Source organism: Tursiops truncatus, chromosome 6, assembly GCF_011762595.2.
Source record: "Tursiops truncatus isolate mTurTru1 chromosome 6, mTurTru1.mat.Y, whole genome shotgun sequence".
In the NCBI taxonomy this organism is placed as follows: Eukaryota; Metazoa; Chordata; class Mammalia; order Artiodactyla; family Delphinidae; genus Tursiops; species Tursiops truncatus.
In genome coordinates, this window is record NC_047039.1 from 46,363,916 (window position 1) to 46,385,353 (window position 21,438).

The 21,438-nt window shown below is 38.5% G+C and overlaps 1 protein-coding gene across 3 annotated transcripts in view; it reads left to right on the top strand.

The window, feature by feature from the left end:
* Positions 1-6,267: 6,267 nt before the first annotated feature.
* MLLT3 (MLLT3 super elongation complex subunit) overlaps positions 6,268-21,438 on the top strand; it is a 265,836-nt gene continuing 250,665 nt past the window's right edge. Inside the window, exons 1-2 of one of the 3 annotated variants that reach the window (XM_073806090.1) lie at positions 6,268-6,523; positions 7,898-8,078. In XM_073806090.1, coding sequence (XP_073662191.1) covers positions 6,512-6,523; positions 7,898-8,078 — 193 coding nt within the window. In that variant the 5' untranslated portion in view covers positions 6,268-6,511. Of the gene's footprint in view, positions 6,524-6,825; positions 6,970-7,897; positions 8,079-21,438 lie in introns of those variants that run through there. The other 2 variants (XM_033858051.2, XM_073806091.1) reach the window with 2 other exon arrangements.

Genomic DNA, 21,438 nt, shown 5'->3' on the forward strand with positions numbered 1-21,438 from the left:
ACAAAACAGAAACAGACTCACATACAGAAAACAAACTAGGGGTTACCAGTAGGGGAAGGAATGGAGAGGGCCAAGATAGGGGTAGGGGATTAAAAAGTACAGACTACTATATAAAAACAAGAATATATTGCATAGTACAGGAAATATAGCCAATATTTTATAATAACTTTAATTGTAGTATAACCTATGAAAACATTGAATCACTATGTTGTACACCTGAAACCAATATAATATTGTAAATTAAATATACTTTAATTAAAAAAAATCATCCTTCCCTAACTTTCCCTTATTTGATTTTGTGAAGAATACATAATAAAACTATGTAATTAGTAATAGCCTCTAGGAGTTCTTTTAATTCAGCACACTGGTAAATGAATATTCCTTCTTTCTTATCAATTTGTGTTGCTTCCTAGATCAATAGTTTTTTGCCAGATCACTCCATCTCTGGGATAACAAATTGCTTATAAAAATTAGAAAGTGGGGTCCAAAAGAGGCATGTGGACTAATATACAAGCTTTTCTGTGAGAAAAGCTATGAATGGAAATTGACAAATTAGATGCAGTCATGCACATTTTGTATAGTTAAAAAAAAACCTAACTGTAACATAAATTTACATTAAAAAAAACGCCACACATAAATTGTGTCATTGTAGATTATCTACAAAGTGGATAATATGCTCATGGATCATTCAGAGCTGACTGTAAATAGTTTAACTCAACCAGGATACCTGATCCCACCAGAAAATACTAAATCACTCACTTCTTAGAGGCTTAGTATTATTTTCAAACCACTCTCAAACCATTTAATACATGGAAGGGAGTAATTTCTTCTTCCTAAATTTCTCTGGCAGTTTTAATTGAAGTTTGACCTCTCAACCTTAGTTCATAGGCCTAATATGTTATTTTTTCATTTTTACCAAATAAGGCAAAATATAATTTATGATTTTAGGATAAAGTGATTATTTTAACTCTCCATTCTTAACATATGAATGAGAGAGGTGAAATCATGTATAAAAACAGAATTTACACTGAAAATCAAGGAGGTCCAATCATTATCTAAAGAGAGATAGGAAATTGTACAGTAGCCTTTGAAGAGATGCCAGAGATACATAAAGATAGAGCAAAATGGTCTACTTTTTAGATAGATTGTTTTATAGCAAGCAGTTTCAATTTACCATGTATTTTACCTATAAATATTTCACTGGGATTCTCATATATATTAGGAAGACATTTTCAATCATACTATATCAACTGACCTCCAATATTTATCTTGTTTCATATTGTTGGTCTTATATAATATCCCTGATTAATTTTCAGGCCTTGAGGTGCTATTTATTAAATTAGGGATGCAGCCCACTAAATTAATAAATTATTATTGTGGAGGCATTCTTGTCTTCTGAATGTATAAGTGCACTGCTTAAATTACTCTCAGGGAATAATTTACACATGAAGAGGCTCTGGTGGTTAAAAAAGCTTTGTGTATTTCTTATCTCTGGAAATAGTCTTGGACTAGGTGCTTAATTGGGTATCAAAGCAATTGTTTTTTCAAAGTGGTAATGATTTGTACTATTCAGTGGTGCCCAACACACTATCCTAGAACTGTGAATTAAATATAATGTTAAAAAATAACATTTTTAACCAAAAATTTCCATAAGAAACAGAGATTCTGTCTCAAATGAGAAAATATGCTCATGATCTTGAAAAGGCTTAGTAAGCTTTCTTTCATTGTGAGATTTTTTTTTTTTTTCTTAAAAGAGCTGCAATAAAGTGAACATGGAAAACACTTCAGATCAAGGAAAAAGAAATTAGACCTTGGCTGCTGTTGCAAAAAAGATATTACTTCCCTCCCACCTTATTTTAAGTATTAAAAGGTAGAATTGAGGGCAATGCCCCTGGGCTTCTAATCTTGTGCCACTCTTTTTCTTGTCCTTGGGCTGTTCGTGTCAAATTTGTATGCTGCTTGCTTATGTGTGACACACATCTCTATCCCAAATGTAGGCATTATAAAAATTTTAAAAAGATATGGTTTTGGTAAAACATTTCCCTTGGGTCATAAACTCTGTGACAGCAGGAACCCTGTCATTCTTATATTCTTAGAGATTAACTCTGTGCATGGCACATGGAATAGGAGAAATATCATTTTGGTGAGTGCATGTATGGGTGAAATACACAGAAAAAGTGCACTATTATGGAAAAAGATCCTTAATTATTCTGAGTCTAATATTTGCAAGATGTTTGGTTATGTCTGTCCCATTATCTGTTTTTTATCCATGCATATTCTTCCTTTTCCCCCAAAATCCAGAGAGCAAAGAATGAGCAATGGTTAATTTTAATTGATTTGATTATTTGAGTTTGTACATCAGTAATCTATCACAAGTAAGTAAAATTCTATTGAGAAGCAACCACTGCTCCTTGACACCCTAATTACTCTTTAAAGGAGTTATATTGTGCTAGAAACATCCAAACTGGCCTCAACTTCTAACTAAACAAACCAATTGCAAATAAAAGGACTGGAGCCAAAATGATGGTGTAGGGCAGTGGCAATGGTGGTGGCAATGCTTAGGAGTTAATATCCATCCCAGACACCGTCTTCTTTTATTCTTCATCAAGCATTTTATTCGATATGATGGTGTCAATTGCTTTTCTTTTCTGCTCCTCAAAACTAACCCTATGTTGCTTCACACTGTGCTAAGTACTACAGTATGAATTTTGGTAAGATAATTGCTTTTTGTATAAATAAATGGTTTTATCCTCATCACTTCCATTTAATTTTTTTTTTGTATTTAGAACTGAAAAAATTTGTCTCAAAATTTATTTGCAAACTCCTTTTTATAATTAAAAAAAATACTTTCTATAATTACATTGTCAAGTACCCAAAAAGTTGTTTCACATTTGTACCTCACTTAAAGTGCAAGGATCTTCAGATGTGCTGGGTACAAAATTAATCTGCTGTTATTTCTGTTTTGAATCCTTTTAATTAATAGCTTGTTAGAATAGGCTATAAATAATATATCGAAAGACTGGCATAAATTCCTTTGCCCAAAAGTTGAATCTACATTATTCATGGTTGTGTTATCTTTCCTTTTTTCCCCCTCCTTGTCCTTTTGTTGCAAAGAGGTCACGTAAGGACGTCCGTGGAAGGGCTCTGTGCGCCATCTACTGACGAAATCTATATTTCCAGTGTCTGGAGAAAGAAAAGAATTAACACCTCCGGTTTTTAAAGCAGTCTCTGAGAAAGGAGGAATAATGGGAAAAGACCTTCTCTGACTCTCTGGCTTATTGGTGACTCCCATAATAAATCCGAATTCAGCAAATACATAATTCAGAAAGGAGACATCAGTCCCTCAGCGCGAGTACGAGTTATAGAGAGAATCCCAAGACATCCCGGTTGGCATTGGAAGAAGTTAGCCAAACCCTGAAGTCAACTCAAACGAAGAATAGATTGGTATTTTTTCATCTGTGTGCTAAGCTAGACTCGCTACCTAATGGTTGCCACTTTATAAGAAATGGCTTTATTTTTTTAAATTTTTATTGGAGTAGAGTTGATTTACAATGTGTTAGTTTCCTGTACAGCAAAGTGAATCAGTTATACATATACATATATCTGCTCTTTTTTATATTCTTTTCCCATATAGGTCATTACAGAGTACTGAGTAGAGTTCCCTGTGCTATACAGTAGGTCCTTATTAGTTATCTACTTTATATATAGTAGTGTGTATATGTCAATCCCAATCTCCCAATTTATCCCTCCCCCCTGCTTTCCCCCCTGGTAGTAAGTCAGAGAAAGACAAATATCATATGGTATCGCTTATATGTGGAACCTCATTTGCTTTTCAGCAGTCACTTTCAGTGTCTTGCCTGAAAGGAGGGTGTCCCGTAGGAATGGTAAGCCATGTGGCAGGTCTTTTCAGGGAGGGGGCTTTATCTGGCACCCCTAAATCATGGCATACAGGAAGTTCCTACTTTATTCTTCCCCGCACAAGGCCATGTAAGATGGTAAGAATGCAGTGGAAAAGGGGGAATTTTCCAGGTTTAATTCAGAAGGAACAAAGCACAAGTGGCCCCAGAGCAGGGACCTTTCCAGCCCCACCCCATCATGATACACTTCACCAGCTTGGGCAGAAACAGGAAGTAGGTGAGGGCAACACAGAGCCCTGTGAATGTGACCAGGGCACCAAAGAAATGGCTTTATTAATGGCACATCCAGATGACCATCAGTTTCCTATCTTATTATTCCAAAGGACTTCTCTCCAGTTTGATTATTTTATTTAAAAATTAAATAATGCATAGCGAGTAGGTCCATCCTTCACATAGATCCTAACACATAGCTCGTCAATGTGTATGTAAACTTAGTCCTTATACACACAGACACAACTACACATACACCTACAAGATGACACGCATCAATGTACATGTGGGTCAGCTGCAAAATCTAAGCTCTTGGACTTGGGTTAAAATGTTTCTATCTTCAACTGTTCTCTCCATTATATACTAAATTCAGTAAAAGGGTGGGAGGAATTGGAGTCCACAGGTAAAAGAAGCTTTCTTGGTTGTAGGTGGGAGGGAGAGAGCAGAGTATCAGTTTTAGGGCTTCAAACCGCTTCAATCGGAGGCTTGCACTGGAAATTAAAATTGGCCCGAAGCGGTCCGATGTGATGTGGGTTATCTTCGCGTGAGCAGCTGGGAGAACTGACAAATTAACGTCGAGGATCCCGGATACCCTAGCTAACCTCCTTCCCGCTATATCGCTCTCTTTAATCCAAGGGCCCATACAACTTGCTTTCGTGGTTTGAAGAAAGACAAAACGAAAAGAAGAAAGCAACAAAGTTGAGCCAAAAAGTAAAAGAGAGGCAAGTAAAGAGGGAAGGCAGGGAGAAGAGAATGGAGCCAAGAGAAAGAGTCAGAAAGAAGTTGGGAGGTAGGAAAAAGGGGAGAAAAGGAAGAAGATAAAGAGAGCAAAAAAGGAATGAGGGCAAAGAAGATGCAAGGATCCTTCTTTAACGAACCGAAGTTACACACATATTTCACTTTCAAATCAGTTGTCTAGATCTTATCCGTTTCCTTTCTAAAGGTTGTCTGTGTTGCTAAAGGAAGCTAGTCAGTACTCCTACCCCGCCCCACGCGTGGCTGCGCTGTTCTGTCCCCGGTCACCGAGACCAAGTACAACCCGAGTGGAAACCTTTGCAGGAGCGCGACTCTGGGAACACTCCTGCGACTGGTTATCACCCGGGAGCCTAACAGGATTAATACCCAGAGATGGATTACGTTGGCTGTCACCAATACGCCTAAAGATTATAATCCAATTTATGCACATTACAGCCAGTGTTAACTTTATCTGCTATTTTAAGACTCCCAGTTGCCCCGCGCGTCCTTAGAGGACAATTTGCCACGTTCTTATGCAACCCAGCAGGCTGTCAGGAGTGGGAGCCTCCCCAAGAAAACTCCCAACCTGGTCCCCGAGGGTCTGCACCCAGCACTCCCAGGTGTCTCGCTTTCACCTGGGCATCAATTTGTGGTGCATCCCAGCCGGGGATTACCAACGCGGGAGGCGTTCCCTGGGAAGGAACTAGCCTTCTAGTTTCTCTCTCTTGTTCATTTCATTTTAAAATTTTCGGTGGCGGTGGCAGTGGCAGAAGGGCGGGGGTGAGTGGATGGGGAAGGGGGCCAGGGAATTGTTGCCGGTTATAACCGTCTCAGCGACTGCTTTTAGATGCTTGTTTGTAAGGGTGGCATTTCTCTCGCTCTGTCTTTAAATAAGTTTGTTTGGGTGTGAGTTCTTGCCTTTTCAGCACAAAACCATAAAAAGACGTGGTGGAAAGTGAAAGAAAGCCCCCTCCCTCCCCCGAGCGTGCTAACTAACGCCAAAGACTTGATTTAACACCCCTTCTCCGGCGGCTGGGGGCTCTAGGCAGTGGCTACATTCCAGCAGTTTTAATCCGTTTTTTATTGTAGGGCGAGAGGAGTTTACACAGGGTCTGGGATGGCTCCCCAGCTGGCCGCTCTCTCTACTCCAGCGCCCCTTCCCCGCCCTTCTCCCTACTTCCCCCCACCCCCCAGCAGGAACCTGTTACTTTAAGCGAGGCGTTCCAGTGTGGCGGTGCGGGCTGCCGGGGTTTCGGGTGGGTGGCCGGTGATTGGCTCTTTCGAGCTCCCCCTGGCTAGCTCGCTCTGCCTCCCCGCCCGCTCCGCCCCGCCCGCGCGCCCTCCCTCCGCCCCGTGAGGCTCGGAGCCCCGGTGTCAGGCGCCACGGCGCATGCTCCGGAATCTCATCCTCTGGCCCTGGAGCTGCTGCTGCTGCTGCTGCTTTTGCTTTTGGGGCTGAGTTTAATAAGCGAGCGAGCGAGCGAGCGAGCAAGCGAACGCGGGGGGAAAAAGGCAGAGAATGTCCGCCATCTACCCTCCGCTCCTGGGCGCGCTCTCATTCATAGCAGCCTCTTCATGAATTACAGCTGAGGGGGGCGGGGGAGGGGGGGTACCACACAACACCCCAGCAAACCTCCGGGCCCCCAGGCATGGCTAGCTCGGTAAGTACATACAAAAATAATAATAAAAGACCCCCACCCCCCGCCTTTCCTCCCTCGCCCTGCGCCGCCGCCGCCGCAGCCCAGACAGCGCCAGCGCTCCGCGGTTCCAATTAGAGAAAGGTTGGTACGGCTTGCAGGGAGCTGCTGCCTCTCCCTCAGCCTCCGCTCCCCTCCCTCCCTCCCCCCCCCCGGCGCGCGCACACACACACACATACACACTCACACACTAACACACACTCGCCCCTCCACCCCCCGCGCCTCCCTCCTCGCCTCTCTTTGCAATCGCAAGAAGCGCACTCTCGCTCACACGCGCGCACTCACACACACACTCACACACGGTGGAAGGAGGCGAATAATAACTCAGCCATATTTCAGCTGCCGCCGCCGCCGGGAGCCGCGGGCACAGTCCGGGGACGCGGCGAGCAGCCTCGCCGGCCGCTACGATGGTGCGTTCTCCGCGGCGCGCGAGTGTGAGCTGGAGTGTGCGGGCTGACAGCGGCGGGGCCGCACGCAACTTTGCCCCCGCGCCGGGCTGTGCGCAGTCGGGGCTCGGCGGCTGTCCGTCCGCCGCCCTGCCTTTCCGAATTTCATTTTTTGGGGGAGGTGGGAGGAACTTTGGGGCCACTTTGGCTCTTGGAAGTGTGTTGCGGGGGCTCTCTTAGGCTGGCCTCGCCGATCGCGTGGGGCTTTTCGCTGGGGGGGGGGTGCGGGGTGCCTTAAGTTATGGACGCCTCGGCGTGTTTTCCTGCGGGCGTGTGTGTGTGCGTGCGTGTGTGTGTGTGACGACGTCTCACTTTTGTTGTGCACGAACCCCGTGGTAAGAGCACGGGAGTTTGTGCCCATCGGCGGAGGCTGCCTGTAGTTTCCATTCCGCCTGGCACAGCGCTCCACACGCACGCACACACACACGTACACAAAGACTTCCTCGGCGTGTGCCTGTCGCCGCGGCACTTTCGGGGTGGGGGCTCGCCAGAACCCCCCTCGGGAGTCCCAGTTACCTCCCCTCCCACGCCGGGCAACCGCCCGGGCATCGCCTCCTAATTGTCTCTAATTTGTTTCCGATGCATTCGTTGTCGTGCTTGTAGTGGATGAGCGTGCTCGCCCCTCTTTACCCCCCAACAACCAGACCCCTCTTCCCGATCGGGGGTAACATTCCGTTACAATCCCGGCGGGTGTGGATGCGGGCCCGGGGGCGTGTATTTGGGGGTGTGGGGTGTGCGCGCCCACGCGCGTGAAACGTGGATGCAGAGGGCACCGCCGTTTCCTTTTATGTGCGTTTCAAGAAGGAGGAAAAAAAATGTCAGGCGCAATGTTCAGTGTCGAACGGTCGCCTTCCTGTTGTTCACGGCTGTCTCTCCTCCCCCCTGCCCGCAGTGTGCCGTGCAGGTGAAGCTGGAGCTGGGGCACCGCGCCCAGGTGAGGAAAAAACCAACCGTGGAAGGCTTCACCCACGACTGGATGGTGTTCGTGCGCGGGCCGGAGCACAGTAACATACAGCACTTTGTGGAGAAAGTCGTCTTCCACTTGCACGAAAGCTTTCCTAGGCCAAAAAGAGGTAGGGCTCGAATACAAAAGGAGCTTGATAAAAAATGTCTTTGCTGGAGGAGGAAACAATCGCTTGGCCCGGGCGGTCCCCCTGCCCCTCTCCCCGCCCCCCGCGTCGCGCTCGCTGGCGTAGCTCGGGACCGGGGTGCGCGGCGCCGCGCTGGCCAGGTCCCCGCTCCCGCCCGCGCGCGCGCCACTTCGGCTCCGTGAAAGTCACCGCAGAGAAAGGACTGTCAGGTGTCGAGTGTTTATTCATCCCAAGCCAGCCCTCACCGGTCCTCTGGGGTTAGCCGCGGGTTCTGCGGGGAAGGTGCAATTAGTTGTTGGGTTTGGAGGCGTGGGGAGCGGGGCTGGAGGGAATAAACAGCTTGCGCCTTTTTTTTTTAAACCTGGAGAAATTGAGATTTACCTGTGTTGTTAGCAGAGGATGCATGGGATGTACTTATTGTTCCCTCTTGAGAAGTCGCCTGTCTTTAGGGTCTTCTCTGCCTTCTTCCCTGTGTATGAGGCTTTAGGTACCAGTTGTCATAGACTTTTCTTTTTGTGGGTTAGCCACCCCGACCTCCCACTGTCAGGATTTTATGTTCGGTTTGGGGGGGGCACTTACTGGTCCCTGGCTCCCCGATGGCACTTGGTTGCTCATTCGATTTTGAGCAGCGTTCAGAAGTGTCTGCCCCATGTGATCTGCAGGGAAGAGTCCCTGCAAAGGTCGAAGCTAAGTTTCAGAGCAACGGTGTTGTCTTGCCTTCTGCTTCATTCCTTCCTCACCTTGGTTTTTAGCCTTGGTGTCTGGTTTGCATAATTCTGCTCAGCCTCTGCGGTCCCAAACATTTTCCATAAAGGACAGTTTTGAAAAAAGAGGAACAGAGTGTTATTTTACAAGAAATTTAAAGAGGGTTTGAGAAATCTCCATTTCTGTTCCCTTCAGCCTCTGGAAAGCTACTGTCTGGTTGTTTTAGTTGGATTAGTGGAGGTAACAGTACAAATACAATAAGGTGCTTTGTTTGTGAGCAGGTTTATTTATCTAAGTCGACACAATGGTTAGTAGTTATCTTCCATTTGATCCGTAATCTTTATTGGCATCTAGAACTCCTGCAGTTTCTTAGCTTAACATCATAATAAATCCATCTGCTTAGAGCTACGTGGAAATTATTGAACATTCAGGGGCTTGAATAAAGAAAGGAGAAATGCTCTGTGCCTTAGAGGTGGCAGAGGTTTATGTTAATGCTTATTTTTGTTTCCAGAGCTCTTGTAATGGGACTTAGGATTGTATGTTTTGCCTATAGTGGTTTGTTTTATAGCTGCTCTTGAAAACTCAAACAGTTGAATTTGATGTGCTTTGCTGGATGGTTAATAAATGAATCCACCATCTAATAGAGGGGTAGGGGTATATGCATGGTCTATCGGAAATAACATTTAGATTTTGTTAGCATTTTATATCAGAATATAGCCAGAGATATTATACTTAAATTTTCCTCCGAACTGTAATGAAGATGAGTATTGTCAAGTTTCTGTCATTATGTGAGGTTGGGTCTGATGCTTTTTGGAATCTCGCTTTCCCTTTTCCATGTGTCCATAGAGCCACAGCAGAGGAGTTTAAACAAAAGAAACCACCTTCTAAGATCCTTTGTACACACTGTTACAACTACTTGCTGTTGTACATTTCAAGGTGAAATACCCTTAACAACAACAACAACAAAAGCAATATTTATTATGTTAGGAAAAACTAAGCCAGCTGGCCGAAGATGTAGCTTTTAAGATAACTTTGTTTAGGCACCTTAACAATCAACAAATTGGCATTATGAAATTAAAGATGATCAACCTCTCCATATTTCACCACTGTTTCTCTGCTTCAGTGGGTGTGTGTGGTGACGTTTCCTTTTATTTCCCATACTTAATGATTTTCTGTCCAGCCTGAGGGTACCTGAGAGTGCTGTCTGTACAGTCCACACCTGGGAGTTTTGTTGCTAGGTGTGGTAAGTGGCTTGATAACACTGATGTCTTCTCAGACGCCTCTAGTGAGAGATGTCTGCTTGTTGGTTGGGCTCTTCAATTTTTATTCTCAACTGTGGAGTTTCTTTATGTAGCCTATAAGCCATTGTTTCAAAATGTTTATTTTTGGATTTTTATTTGTATGTGTGCTTCCCATGATGTGACAAGTCCTGGGAAAAATGCCAGCTTACATAGCCCAGGAGAGACCTTGTCATACTGTAATTACACATGATTCAGATTGCGAGAGAAGGTTTCTCTGTTCATTGGGAATAGTTAGTTGTAAATTAAGGTAACACCAAACATTCCACCTAATCCTGGGACTTATTTTTTGGCTTATAAGGTCTTTCGAAATGATAAGAATAAATACAGAATAAGAATGCCAGGCATTTCTAAGTCTACTTCCATACTTTTTTAAGGTGTTATATTTTTGATATTATGGACTATAAACAGGAGGATTGCAAATGGGAGAAACTGCAAAAATGGTTTTGTGAAAAATCTGAGTTACAAAAATGCACATACTATAAACTGTAAATGGCTATTAATAATGACAATTTAAATCACTTTCAATATATACGGTAGTTGATAAACAGAAGTGGGCTTAGATCTGAGGATGAACTGCTCAAGCCACAAAAATGGATGAGTTCTTAGTTTCATAAATCTTTGGTTTGGAAAAGCGAATTGATTTTCAGGTTGATTTCCTTTATTTCACAGTAATATTATGAGAACTTGTAGAGGAGGAAATTACAGTAAGTTCAACTTGTTGCCCAGTGAGAATTATGTATACAATTTCAGAATTGAGCTAATTGGACTTGAATTAATAAGGTTTTATTCTGTCCTAAAGACAGTTTCAATTTAAAACTACTAGCACAAAGTTCTAAAAGAAGATTTTGATGAAATAGTGAAGACTGGAATAGCCGTTAGCCATTACAGAATCGGCAGGTCAAACTATAATGCATTTTAAAACTATCTACTTGCAAAAAAAGACTATATTTTATTTATTAGTATCAAAGATTTATAATAGTCTGATATGACTGAAATGCAGTCATATTCAAAACATTTCATTTAAAATATTAATGTTTTCATTTTCAGCATGATGTGAATTTGAGTGAACTTTCTTTCCAATTATTGCCATCCTTACTATTGCAGTCTGTTCCATTGACATTTATTATATGAAATCTGTTGCTTATTATTTTCTGTAAGCTAATTTGGCTACTGGTATGATTTGATAGCTTTTTATTTGTAGCCTTAGTCCTTTGAGTGGGCAGATAAAGCATGATAAATTTACACTTATAACTTTCCTTTGATTTAAGTGTTTGAGCCCAGCTTTACTGTGTAGTTCTGATTTGTGTTAAATAGATTTCCGAAATAATTTGAATAACTTTTTATCAGGGTATCTAAAATTTGAGGGGTTACTAGTTGAAAATACGATGTGCACCTGAAGTATTTTCTCTCCTGAGGTATTTAAAAGGTTTATGGAAAAAACAAAGATGGGTGACTACTGACACATTCAGTGAGTCTTCTGAGATTTATGTAGAGTTCTGTATGGAATTAAGATGACCAGTGAGAACAGTTTTACAACTTGACATTTTGAAGCAACATAAAGTATAATTCACCAATTAAAAAGCTGAATTGCTGGAGAAAATCTCATGTGCGGTTAGTGAGAATGTAAACTGGGCACGGACATTTTGGAGGGCATTTGGCAAAATCTATTAAGATTTTAAATGTTTATACACATCAGCCCAGCAATTTTACTTATAGGTATTTTCCAACAGATATGGGGTCACAAATCCACAAAGTTACAGCATATTTTTTGTGACTCTATTTTGATAGCAAACATTTGGAAGCAAGCCATAGAAGGGACCTCAACTGGGTACAGTTAGATTATGGTAATCTACTAAAAAAGAGGGTAAATCTATTTGTAGATAAAGAAAGATCTTCAAGAGATGGTAGGTGAAATAAGGCAAGTAGCTAAATCACTGTGATCTCATTTATAAAATGTGTTTATACAGATAAAAAGTATGTGTGTGTATGTGTGTAAATAAATAAATTCTGCATGAATGGGCACCAAACTTTTACTAATAGTTTTCTTTAGTGGATGCTATGGTATTGGTGGTGATGAGGAGTTTTTTTTTTTTGTAGTGTTTGATTTTTTAAAATAAATGTTAATTCTTTACATTTAAAGCATTCCAATGAGCACTTATTACTTTTTAAGATGAAAAAACAAGAGTAAAGTCCCAATATACACTACGCCTTTCAGAGAGGGATTACCACGTAGCTCTCTAAAAGTGACCTTGAACTGTCTTGGGTAGATATCATTGCCCAGTGATAATTAGGGTTAGGAATTTCTATGCAAATTGTATCTATTAATATTGACTGTATTCAAACTTAACCAGAAATAGTTTGAACAAATTACTTATTAATTTGTTTAAAGATAACAACCATCAACCTATTAGGTTAGCACATAAATACTATTTTAATGAAAAATTATTTTCTAAAACATAAAGAAGAGTGAGAAGAGTGGCATCATTTATTTTTGTGTGTGTGTGCAAATCTCTAACATTTTGCTTAATAGAAGACAACTGGGTCTGCTTATGTCTTTTATATTCAGTCTGTTGTGTTATCACACATCATGTAGCCTGTGGAAAACTCCACTGTACACTCAGGAGAGAATGAGAGTAAAAATGGCAAATAGTGTCTTAGAGTTGTTATGAAAATAGCTTTAATTTTGCCAGTTCCTGGAAAAGATTTTGGGCATCCTGGGGTCCCCAGACTTGTTCACGGAGAACCTCTAATATAAAATATTCAACTTACAACTTGGCACAGATAAACTGCCCTGTTATGTGGAAGCTAATTTTCTTTGTAACCATTATTATTGTTGCTAATAAAAATACTTGGGCTTCCTTGGTGGCGCAGTGGTTGAGAGTCCGCCTGCCGATGCAGGGGACACGGGTTCGTGCCCCGGTCCGGGGAGATCCCACATGCTGTGGAGCGGCTGGGCCCGTGAGCCATGGCCGCTGAGCCTGCGTGTCCGGAGCCTGTGCTCCGCAACGGGAGAGGCCACACAGTGAGAGGCCCATGTACCGCAAAAAAAAAAAAAACCCATTTCCTGAAAGAGAAAAGATAAATCTTCCAAGGTATTTGCATGGTTAAATTCCAGTGTAACAATTATCTAGTGATTTTTTTTTTTCCTAAAAGGAAAATCCAAACTTGGTTTTACTGGCTATATTTTACAGTTAACATTACTGTCCGTTTTATGGTGCAGAAGCCTTTTACATCTATTATTTTAGGTAACCCTCTGTAGAAGTACCTCTGGGAGGTAGATAGGGCAGGGGGATCCATTGGTTTCATAATTTTTCTTTAAAGATTTTTTGTTCCTTTATTCTTTGACATTTCCTTCTAATGGTCTTCTATGGATCAACCTTAGCCCTTTAGCTCTTTTCCCGGTCATCTATTACAGATGATCCCCACTACTTAACACAGATTTTACAGTTCTAAGATGTGGAGCTTTTTTGTTTTTTATCTCTTAGTGACTTAAGTCTTCAAAAGAGAACTTGGAAAGTTTAGATATTTGGCAATGGGGGGGAATTTTTAAACACAATTATAGCAATTATGTAATTAAGCAAGGACTCGATATATTACTGAATTTACTGGACTTTAATCTTTATTGTCCAGACTTTAGGATATTTTTGATCTCTAAAACAATGTTTCACACTGTCCTAATGGAAATACTATAGAATTCTGTGGGTTTTTTCCCCTTGGTTTTTATACTTTCTTTTTGTTTTTATGTTTTTACTACTCAGTGAAGCAGCTAACATGTAGAAGGAGAGGTTCTCTTGTCTCAGTGATACAAATTAATATTCTTTTAAAACATTTTATTTTGTGTGTGTGTGGCCAGAGTGTCTTTACTTCTTTCTTTTCCTCATAATGTATATTTTAATGCTTTAATCTTCTATTCTCTTGTATTTTGTGGTTCTCCTTATTTTGTTTGTAGTGCTGCATTCACTTTTGGGAATATGATTTGTCTGAAAAGAGTTTTTGCATAAATAATTTCCCACTGATGGTATTACAGGTACTTGACAAGTTTTTGTTATGTTATAGATCATAGAAATTGAGAACTTACATTGCACAGTTGTACAATTCAGCTTTTATGAAGAATGCAAACATTAATTTTTTTACATGCAAATGAAAATTGTATTTTCTAATTTATACATACGTGTTCACTGTAGAAAAACCAAACCATAGAAATATAAAGAAGGAGTTACCTGAAAATTCTTCATAGATAACCATAATTAATATTTTGGTAGGCATCTTTTTATATTTATGTATACACACAAATATAAATTAACTTTAAATTAACATTAATTCATTCAACAAGTGTTTTTCGGAGCTCCTATTATGTGTCTAGAATACTTCTAGGAGTTGGGGATGAAACACAGATGAGCATTCCTACCCTCATGTTATGTGGTAGGATATCTTTTTAAAGCTGAATTTGATGGTATCACATTAAATATAGATTTATTTATTTGAACATTTATATTGTTCTTAGTTTTAATTTGTTATGAATAATGCTATGATGAACATCCTAGATATTCATTTTAATGGTTTTTCCAATAATTTCCTTATGTATATAGATTTTACATTTTGATATTCATTACCAAACTTCCCTTCAAAAAGATTGTACCAGTTTATACTTCCCTAGGAGTTGGGAGACTGCCCATTTCCCCACGTGGTTGCCAATACTGGGGATTAAAAGATTTTTTTTTTATCTTTGCCAATCTGCTGCATGAAATGATACCTCATTTTTATTTGCATTTATTTGATTAGTAATGCCACATATCTTTATGTGTTTATATATTTACTATTGCTGTTTGTAATATGCTTGTTTTGTGCCCTTTTCGTATTTCTGGAAAAAAGGGGGGGGGCGTATAGGAAAATACAAAGGGAAGAATGATAGAGCAAACATTCAGATCCCCACTGCCAAGAATGAACAGATGTTTGCATTTTATCATGTTTGATTCCTTGTTGATTTTTAGGGAATCAAGTATTATAGATGTGGCTCGAGTGTTTAAATATTTCCCAACCTTTTCTTCCAACTCTTCAGCCTTTTCCCCATCTATTTATGTACATTTGCACATTTATATTGCTACAGGTAGTAGTATATTGTGTCTTAAAATCTTCATGAAAAGTATCACACCGGGTGAATATTTTTTTTCAACTGAGATATAACTCATATACCATAAAATTCACCCCTTTAAAGTGTAAAATTCAGTGTTTTTTCAATATATTCATAAGATTGTGCAACAATTACTATTTAATTCCAGAACATTTCCTTGAGTAAATAATTTTGCATCTTGCTTTTCCCCCGTACTCAATATGTTTTTTTTTTTTTTTCAATATGTTTTTGAACGTTTTGCCATTTCATCTTTAGAGAGCCAACTCATTCCCTTTAATTTTTTCTGCTTAGTATTTTGTTGTAGGAGTATGTTCTATGCTTACTTTTCTGTTCTTCTGTTAAGGACTATATAGGTCATTTTCTGTTCTGTGCAGTGAATATCTTTGTACTTGGTACCTTGTACGAATGAAAAAGATTTTGGATATAGGCCTAGAATACCAGTTGTGTGTGTGTTTCCATTTGCATTAGACATTGTCAGATTGCTCCACAAAGTAGTTGTGACAGTTCATACTCTGTCAGGGAATGAGTATCATTTTCTCTACATCTTTGCCAATGTAGGATATTTTAAGATTTGTTATTTTTGATATTAGTTGAAATACGGCGTCTTTTTGTTTTTATTGGCATTTCTGTGCTTCCTAAGGGGGTTAAACATGTTCTATATGTTTACTGACCATTTAGATTTCCTCTGTATTGACTTCTTTTTATATCCTTTGTCTTAAAAAAAAAAGAAGATTGGGATGTTTGTCTTTTTCTTATCTGTGGGATGTTAATCCTTTGTTATTTGTGTGGAAAACATCTTGTCCCATTTTTGTTTCTGTTTCTTGTAGCCTAATGTATGGTATCTTTTTGTCATACATAAGTTTTTAATTTTGTCAAATTGATCTGTTTTATTTTGTTTTCCTGTCTGGTTTTGGGGTTTTGTTGAAGAATATAATTTGTGGGCATGGTAATGTGCTTAACCAATAGGCTTCATATGTGTAGGATACAGTGAAAGGACTGGGGGAGATGTAAATAACAGAAAGAGGAGGTCCCTGCCTTCAGTGTGCTTGTGTCTTTCACAGCTGGAAAGGACACTTGAGATTCTTCATCTTTGTTTACCCTCTCATTTTACTTTTAATCGGAAGCCTAGAAATGTGAAGTGATCTTGCATGTAGACACAATGGTCACAAGTATGCTGGTGCAAAGATAACTAGTAATAAATGGTGGTAAATGTTTACTTTTGAAACACTGAGTAATTATTCACTTATATTAGCAGACACATGTTCAGCCATAACCGCTTTTGTAGACATGATCTAGGACTTAATTAAGTGGTGGTAACCATGGTAGGTACTGTTTAAAAGGAAGAGGTTCTCTAGCTGCTTTCAGGCAAAATCAAATTCATTTTATGGATTAATTGAAGGTTTTCCTTTGAGATTAAATCATTAGGAAAAATTGTGATGGAATGGTAGGTATTCCCTGATATGTTGTACCCCCTCCATCATAAGATTGCAGTTCCTTGAAGGATGCAGAACATTGTGTTAAGAAATAATGTTGCATGACCTAATCCTTTTAACTTAAGTGTGTTACGTTTGTAATGACTGAGGCCTGAAGAAGGCCTCAATTCCGTTTATCATGGAATTTCTAAAAAGATAAGGCTAGCATCTGGGTGTGATTTAGTTGGTATGTAGTAGTTAACGATTAACTTTTTGGATAAAATCAAGGCACCATCATTTTTTTATGAAAGAAAATTATGACTTGTCTTGAACTTAATTCTGAGGGCCATTTATTTAAAATAATGTTCATAAGTGATTATAAAGATGATCAGTTGAATTTAATTAGTTACTACCCAAGTTAGAAGATTGATATTCTCAGAGCCAAATAAATTTTAATATATTTAATTTTGCCAAACATGAATTTTTTTCGTTGTTCCTTTCCAGCAGAAATCATTAGTTGGTTATTTTCCCATCAATACCAGGCCAAATGTTATGTGCATGTATTGATTTTTAAAAGCAAAATATACATTAACAATTTCCTAAAATATTAATATAATAACAGTGGCCTAGACAGTAGAGAGATTTACTTTCTTCTTAATGTTTCTGGATGTAAATTTAGTCAGCATGATGCCTTTAATTTTTACAGATAGGTTTTATGCTCTCCTTCCCCTTTCCTCTCAGGGTGGTGTTGGGGAAGATTAACGTCAGATTATTCCAGGTGTCTATTTATTTTGGTAAGCATTTATAACAATTTGAGTGTTTAAAAACAAGGTTCATTGTAGACTTCATGTCATCCATACCTTTTACCCGAAATACTCCATTCATACGAGTTGCTGCATAATGAAAGCTTTCTTTGTGTTGAAGAAATATTCTTCTATTTTACAAAATGTTTTTTTTCGTTTGAGTTCTCTCCTTGTTCCTATAATATAAGCAGCTGTTTTGTACTGACTGTTATGAAAAACAGAGAGTCAGGCTATTGGGATTTGGTTGCTTTTAGTGGGATAGGTTATGCAAAATGTTGACATAGCTCCAGATTGTCTTATCATGGTTGTTTTATGACTTTTCCTACCTGTGCCCACAAGTAGCACAGAGCAGTGGGCAGCTACTTTCCTCATCATATGGAGCACCAGGCACGCATTATATGTTTCAGCCAGTCCAGCGCTCACCTCTCCTTGTGTACATATCTATTGTTCCTGCTGTGTTGCATTAGAGTTACACATCCAAGGAGATGGGACGTATAGCATCACTGTGGATAGTACTCATACCTTTCATCAATGTAGTCTATAGACAGTAGACCTTTTGGGCAAAAGTATAACATCAAAGAGGATATCACAAGTCAGAAAGAGTTTGAGAATCCTGATTTAAGCATCCCCTTTTCTAAGTGATAAATTATTACTCTGTCTTCTGAAACTTATTTCTTCTGTACCTCTAATAACTGGCTTTGTATAAACAGAACCACCACTTGAATTCAGCAGGAAACATTGTGTCTGCTGAGAATCACATTTTCTAGAATGGGTTTTAGCTTATTAGTTATAGGCAAAAATGAATTTTTCTCCTCTTCTATCTTTCCTCCCTTATTCTTTCTTACCTACTCCAAGTGCTTGTTTAAAAGCTGGACACAAATTTGAGCAACTTGGACAGGTCGATCATTTTTTTACTACTTAATCCATGAAATACAACTAGCCTTTTACCTTTAAAAATAGGAGTCAGATTTATTCCAGTAACTGGTACGAGCAGTATTTAGCAGTGCAGCAGGAAAGGCTCTGGCCTGGGAGGCAAAAGGGATGTGTTTGGACTGAGTAAGCTCTGTGTTTGGGCTTTTCCAGCTCTGAAATATTATTTTTCCTTAGTTTTTAAAAAAGGATAAATTCTGAGTGTGTCATTGATCTAGTGTTTTTATAATGATGAAATAACTACCACTTATTACATATCAACTGTATATTGGTTATCATGTTAGGCAATAGGCATGTGCTCATGTGTTTGCTCACTTTTCATAAATGTAGTAATTTGGACAAGGATTTTTTGAAAAAAAAACAAAATGTTGATATGAACTTCAGTATAGTGGAATTTTACCATTTAAATGGTGTGTGAACAGTGGAATGGGTAAAAGACTTGTTGAATATCAGAGAAATAGAAGATAACATGGGTAATTCACCAAGTAGGTTAAGTTTTGGTTATGAAAAGTTACTTTCTGACTATATTGGTGCCATTTATATCAACTATCAACTACTTTTTGTAGGTTGGAGCAGTCCAAGAACTCATGAGACTCTGTGTTTATTTGAAACTTCTTCAAATGTGGCTCTTGACCAGGTCATTAGATCACTGTGTTTTTTTCTTGAAAGTTGACTGACTTTTTTTTTTTTTTAATTTCATATAACATAGGCCAGACCTTGAAATTTTGTCACCTGTTTTGCTTTTTTGAAGTATCATGTTTCACATAACTATTAGTGTTTCTGTTATCAATAGAATAATAACTGGGGACTTGGGCTTAAATTATCATGTGAACAGGTTAGAAGAAAGTATGTCAAATCTTTGATCACTCAACATACTTGCAGGGTTTTCTGTTTAATAATTCAGATGCTTAATTGAAGTTGCCTTGAAAAGCAAGTACACTTTCAGTCTTTACTTGCAGCATGCTGCATAACTTTTAGGTTAAAGAAAAATAATTCTTGTTATCATTACAACTTGTTAAAGGGAATTGTCAAGTGACTGACTAGAGCCAAGGATTTAACTTATACAAAAATACTCAAATGCAAACATTTTAAAGAGAGCAGCAAATAAATGAGAATATACTTATGTTGTAAAGGCTGCACAGTAGTTCGTAGTTAATGCTACTTAATATCTTTCTGTGGAGTCTCTTTTTTGTGATTTATCATGATCATTGATTTTAGTAGGATTTAGTCCATTTTCTTTATACCAGAATGTTCAGAGTTGTTCATCTTTACCCACATTTGGAGAATTGTATGACAGATAAAAATACATCAGTGAAAAGATGGGAAGAAAATACTTCACACAGTGTTACAGAAGTTATCTCTGGGAGGTGGGATGTCAGGAAATTCTTGTCATCAGTAAAATTTGTTGGATTTTTCAAGCTTCCTTGAATGCTACATATTACTTATGTGAAAGTTAAACTAGATACTTAAATGTACATAAGGATGTGTTTATAATAAACTTTTTAGTTTTTTAAAAACATAATCTCATTTGGAACATAAACAGGAATGTCTTCCTCAAGGAACATTTTCACATTTTGTTATTTGAAATTTAACCACCATGTCATTCTTAGTGTTTTCTTTTAATATTACTATGAATATATGCATAAATATTTCATAGGTTTATTGTAAACTTTAAAGAGAAGGATGTAAATCATGTTACCTTTCTTGACAATTAATGTTGTGTTAAGGTGTAAAATTAATCAGATTAACCTGACTTGTACGTACATGACACACAAAAATTTTTCTTTGTAACAGAAGGACAACTGTGTTTAATATTTCAGTACAGCATACATTTTTGGAGTACTTAGGAATGTTTTGAGAAGTTTTGACCTTTCTTACCTGTGGAGTTTTGATAAGTATACCTTTGTTGATTAATATGTTTATCTTGATGTGTAGTGGTATAAAAATTTCCAGAGCCTACATCTGACTTTAAAAATTGTCTACAAATGAAAGGACTCTCATTATGTTTAGATATATGGTGATAGTGTTAGGAATAAATGGGGTCTATAGTTGGAAATAAAGATCCACTTCTAGCTTGTGAGTCTTTGTATATAATTTGGAAGTTAAACATTAAATTTTGAGAAATAAAAAGTTAAAAAATAACTACCAAAACCAAGGCAAAAATAATGTTTGGGGCAAGTAGTCCTTTTTGGATGGAGAATTGATGCATAATTGCATAAACACAAATAATATTTAGCATTAAAGTGGTTTCAGTACTGTTTTATATATAGGCTACAAAAATAACTGGAAGTTAAAACATGAAATTACATTTTAATTTTCATTTTTTATATACAATGCAGATAGATTGATATGAATATTTCTTACACACAATTAACAGAAATAATTTCTGCAAAACGAGGGAGTTAATTTTAGTTGTCTTAAAAGGTCTCTTTGCAATCTAAAGTTTATCTGATTAAGTACATTATATTATGATTAATGGGAAAACATCTGTCTTTATTTTAACATTAAGAAATAAGCATTACAAGTGTACTATGCTCAGATGCATAGCAAAACTATATGTCAAATAAAAACAAATCTGTTTTCCCTTTAGCATTAGATGCTTTTAAAAATTCATAAGTTATAGTTAGCCAGATTAATTCTGCCTCAGAATATAAAATATAAAAATTGATGTTTGTAATCTGAGCATTTCTTTATTTGCTACTTGAATAAGGTTGCCACTTTAGTTCTGTTGGGTAGCATTTGGAATAACATATTTCATGGGCTTTAATTTAGTTCTGCTGATAAATTTTTACTTAACTATTTCTATTCCTTTTGAGAATGCTAAATGGAATTCATAGTCGTCTGGATTCCTTTCTTCAGGATTAAGGTGTGTATGAGAATGAGGAAAATATACTCTTTGGCACCTTGATTACAACTCACCATATTTGCTTGCTATTGTTCTTATTAAATTAACTTATGTAGATGTCTTAACTGCAGATATAGAAAATAAAGTAATTGTTTTAAAACCTGTTTTAAACGAATACTCAGGGGACCAAGCTGAAGACGTGAGAGTTTGAAAAA